We start from the raw sequence: 4466 nt of genomic DNA, 5'->3' as shown, positions 1-4466 counted from the left end.
AGAGAGAGAGAGAGAGAGAGAGAGTGTGTGTGTGTGTGTGTGTGTGTGTGTGTGTGTGTGTGTGTGAGAGAGAAAGTGAGAGAAAGAGAGAGAGAGAGAGAGACAGAGAGAGAGTGTGTGTGTGTGTGTGTGTGTGTGTGTGTGTGTGTGTGTGTGTGTATGTGAGAGAGAGAGAGAGAGAGAGAGAGAGAGAGAGAGACAGAGAGAGACAGAGAGAGAGTGTGTGTGTGTGTGTGTGTGTGTGTGTGTGTGTGTGTGTGTGTGTGTGTGTGTGTGTGTGTGTGTGTGTGTGTGTGTGTGTGTGTGTGTGTGTGTGTGTGTGTGTGTGTGTGTGTGTGTGTGTGTGTGTGTGTGTGTGTGTGTGTGTGTGTTACACACACACACTCTGTCCGATGGCTCTCGCGGGACTGCCTCTGTCTGACAGCTGTGAAAATTCATAGCCATTGATTTTGTAATTAGCAGTTTATCAATCGCATCGACAGCCTCTTTCTGATGGATTGCAAGGAAATTGTTTTTTCAGACTTGCTTTTTTAAGCACCACCACAAACACACACACACACTACACACACAGACATACACACACACTCTCTCACACACACACACACACACACAAACAGATATACACACTCGCGCACACACACACCACACACACTCACTCACACAACGTCTTTACTGTCACTTTTGATCAATTTAAAGCTTTCTTGCTGAATAAAAGATTACATTTCTTTCTTTTTTTTATTTTACTTACCCCAAACATATTAATAATAGTGCAGCACAACTGTTTTCAACACTGATAATAATCATAAATGTTTCTTGAGCATCAGATCCTCATATTAGAGTGATTTCTGAAGGATCATGTGACACTGAAGACTGGAGTAATGATGCTGAACATTCAGCTTTGATCAGGAATAAATTACACTTTATTATAACATACTGATCAAATAAATAAACACAGCCTGGGTGAGCAGAAGAGACTCTTGTATTAATATTTCACTGTTTTTTTTACTGTATTATTTGATCTATTAAATGCATCCCTGATGAGCAGAAGAGACTGTCAAAAGCATTTAAAAATCTCACTGACCCCAAACATTCAACAAAGAAAGGTGTGTGTGCGCGTGCGTGTGTGTGTGTGTGTGTGCGCGTGCTCACTCAGCATGTGTTGTTCTCTTCAGACTCGATGCACATAGAGGACGTGGAGTCGGTGCAGAAGCTCCAGGACGCTCTTCATGAAGCCCTGCAGGACTACGAGAGCTGCCAGCACACAGAGGACCCTCGGCGGGCCGGCAAGCTGCTCATGACCCTGCCTCTGCTCCGGCAGACGGCCACCAAGGCCATCCAGCACTTCTACAGCATCAAGATGCAGGGCAAGGTGCCCATGCACAAACTCTTCCTGGAGATGCTGGAGGCCAAGGTCTGATTGGCTGATGGGTGGTCACGTGACCTCATCAGAGCGCGAGACTCGGTCCGAGGACACACACACACACACGTCGCCCGAGACCCGAGGCGTTTTTAAAGACGTGGAGAAGAAAAAAAAAAGCGTAAATATAAGTGGAAAAAAATAATTTAAAAAATCTATAACAAATACTATGTACTTGTACAGTAATGCTCTTTTTTTGTTCATGATCTGTGGTTATAAGCGATGATGAAGTCATTTTCAGAGTGAATAGTCTCACGTAGGTGGTCATTTTCATTCTCGCTTGACCCTCGGACGCGTGTCGCGGACACATGCGTCACGGCTCGGGCACGACGCTAGGACACCTCGAGGACTTGTAAATATTCATGAGCCACGGGATGTCTGGACTCGACTCGCTGGTTCCTCCCTAAATGTGAACTTTGCTGACGCCCTTGAAAATACCTCTCCTGAATCCTGGCCGTCCGCGAGCGTTTTTGGACATTTGTGGCGCGTTTATCCAAACGTCACGTAGCCGGGATCTCACTCATCTTACTCTGTAGTAACTCAGCAATAAATGGAGAGGACGAGGAGGAGCGCCCACCTCTTGTGTTGCACTGTACGGCTTTTTTAAAACTACTTGTTATTGTTGTCATTGACGTTTTGGCCTAAATGTAGTTGGAGGGTCTGAGCTGAAGGAAGGGGACGTGGTGTCAGCCGATTTACGATCATGGCAGAAGTCCAGGAGACTCGAACAATCAGATGTCAAACGGCCTATTCCTGGGCGTGTTAAGCCCCCGGCAGAGGAAACGAGGTGCCCATCATCTGCTCTTTTATAGCCATGTATCCAAACTGTGCGGCAGGTGCAGGTCTTTATCACCAGCTTTATTTTTAGGTCCTGGGAAGACGAGAGCAGATTGAACAGGAGGGGTGTTTGACCTCATGTTGACACAATAGCATCGTGTCAGAAACGGCCTTGGAAGTGTCCGTCCCTATAAACAGCTTATAACCCCTCGATCCGTTCGACAGCTGGACGGCCATCAGCCGAGATATCAATTAGAAAGATCCCGCTTCGTGAAGGCAGCAGCGATGACGCTTCGCTCGACTCGGCATTCCCTACTGATGTCATTTACTTGAAGCGAGCTGTCGTGATTGGCTACTGTGAGTCCTGGGGTGCGTTTCCTAAAGCAAACATGGTCACAAGGTCCGTCATTACCGACATCCCAGCTGACAGACAGGGAACGTACTGTAACGTTAATAAAACGTTCTTTCAAAGTTATCTGGACTTTAATAATGTTCTCAAAAAGTTGGCATCGTTAATGAAAGATTTTTTATTTTATTTTTATGTCTACTTGTTTCAGAACGGGATGTTTCCTTAACGCTCACATAACCAACAAAAAGCATTTTAAAACATGGACATTTTGAACATCGGTCAGGACTTAATGTGAACGTTAGCGAAATGTTCGGTAACACTTTATTTCACAGTGTCATTGTTACATGTAGTTACTATTGTAATAACTATTAATTATGCATAATTACGTGCAACTAACCCTAAACCAAATCAATCCCTAATCCTAACCCTTATGTAAGTATATGTAGTTGCTTAATATTACTCAGTACTTAAATGTATAATTACAGTGTAACAAAGACACCTTGAAATAAAGGGTAACACTTTACTTGAAGGGGTGTGCATAAGACTGACATGACACTTTCATAATCATGACAGGACACATGAATATGAATATGAAGGGGGTTTTATGCATGTTTATGACAACTGTCATTAAGTGTCACTCGCTCAATTATGACATTTTTTAATGCAAATATGACATTGTTTGAGATGCCTTTGTCATGACAACTTGACATTATCAAGACAACATAAATTGTCATAAATATGTCATAAACATGACATAGCAGATTAATTATCAAACTTAAGAAACTTTAGCTTTATGGGTTAACATTACATTAAACTGTCATGTTGCTGGTTTTGACATTGGCTGTCATAAGGCCGTTATAACTGTGTCATGAATATGTTTCTTGACCTCGACTACAGTGATACACATTGAATTTGTCATTAAAATGTTATAATGCCTCATGACAGCCAATGTCAAAACCAACCACATGACAGTTTAATGTAATGTTAACCCATAAAGCTAAAGTTTCTTAAGTTTGATAATTAATCTGTTATGTCATGTTTATGACATATTTATGACAGGTTGTGTTGTCTTAGTAATGTCAAGTTGCTATGACATAAACCAATACATCATAACCTGTCAGTGTCTTTGTTAAGTTGTCATAACACAAAGACATCTCAAACAATGTCATAATTGCATTAAAAATGTCATAATTGAGCGAATGACACTTAATGACAGTTGTCATAAACATGCATAAAACCTCCTTCATATTCATGATTATGAAGGTGTCACGTCAGTCTTATGCACACCCCTTCAAGTAAAGTGTTACCAAATAAAGTGTAACCAAATGTTCTTAAAATATATGTTTTGTTAGCTGGGATAGTTCAATGATTCGGTGCTTCCTGAAACCATAGTTCCAACTAGAGTTGGTGAAGTGCTGACTTCGGTACCAAGTGGGTCCTGAGATTTAAAAAATGTGACTTTTGATCGGAATCGTGAACCCCTCTGATTGGCCGCTGTGTTCACGCGCTCATCGGATATGTCTGTGATTGGCTACAATGATCAACGAACGCTCGCGTGTGTGTCTGTGTAAGCGCTCGTTGAAGAGCGTCATTGATGTGTATTTACGCTGATCATTCTAGCCAATCACAGACATATCCGATGAGCGCGTGAACACAGCGGCCAATCAGAGGGGTTTACGATTCCACGCATCATCGCTGAAAGCATGAAAAAAAATGTCAGTATCGACTTGGTGCCGAAGTCGGTACTTTTCGACAACACTAGTTACTACAACATTTGCATCACAAACTTCTGCGGTTAGAAACAGATTCTCGTTAGTATGCCTTTATATAGAAGCGCTTGGGCAAAATAAGCAAGCTAACATGCAGTACATCTTTACCTTTCAATATACATTTGAATATATTTTAGTGTGTCAACGATCAGGG

General features: G+C 42.2%; 1 protein-coding gene across 1 annotated transcript in view; it reads left to right on the top strand.

The window, feature by feature from the left end:
* esrrb (estrogen-related receptor beta) overlaps positions 1-1993 on the top strand; it is a 76038-nt gene extending 74045 nt beyond the window's left edge. The window contains exon 6 of the mRNA XM_056236076.1: positions 1173-1993. Coding sequence (XP_056092051.1) covers positions 1173-1417 — 245 coding nt within the window. The 3' untranslated portion in view covers positions 1418-1993. The remainder of the gene's footprint in view (positions 1-1172) is intronic.
* The last annotated feature ends 2473 nt before the right edge of the window (positions 1994-4466 follow it).

The sequence above is a fragment of the Rhinichthys klamathensis genome, unplaced genomic scaffold, assembly GCF_029890125.1.
Source record: "Rhinichthys klamathensis goyatoka isolate OS25496 unplaced genomic scaffold, OSU_Roscu_1.1 h1tg000437l_1, whole genome shotgun sequence".
NCBI classification, from domain to species: domain Eukaryota; kingdom Metazoa; phylum Chordata; class Actinopteri; order Cypriniformes; family Leuciscidae; genus Rhinichthys; species Rhinichthys klamathensis.
Note: the sequence above shows the minus strand (reverse complement) of the source record. Positions and strands in the feature narration are given on the sequence as shown.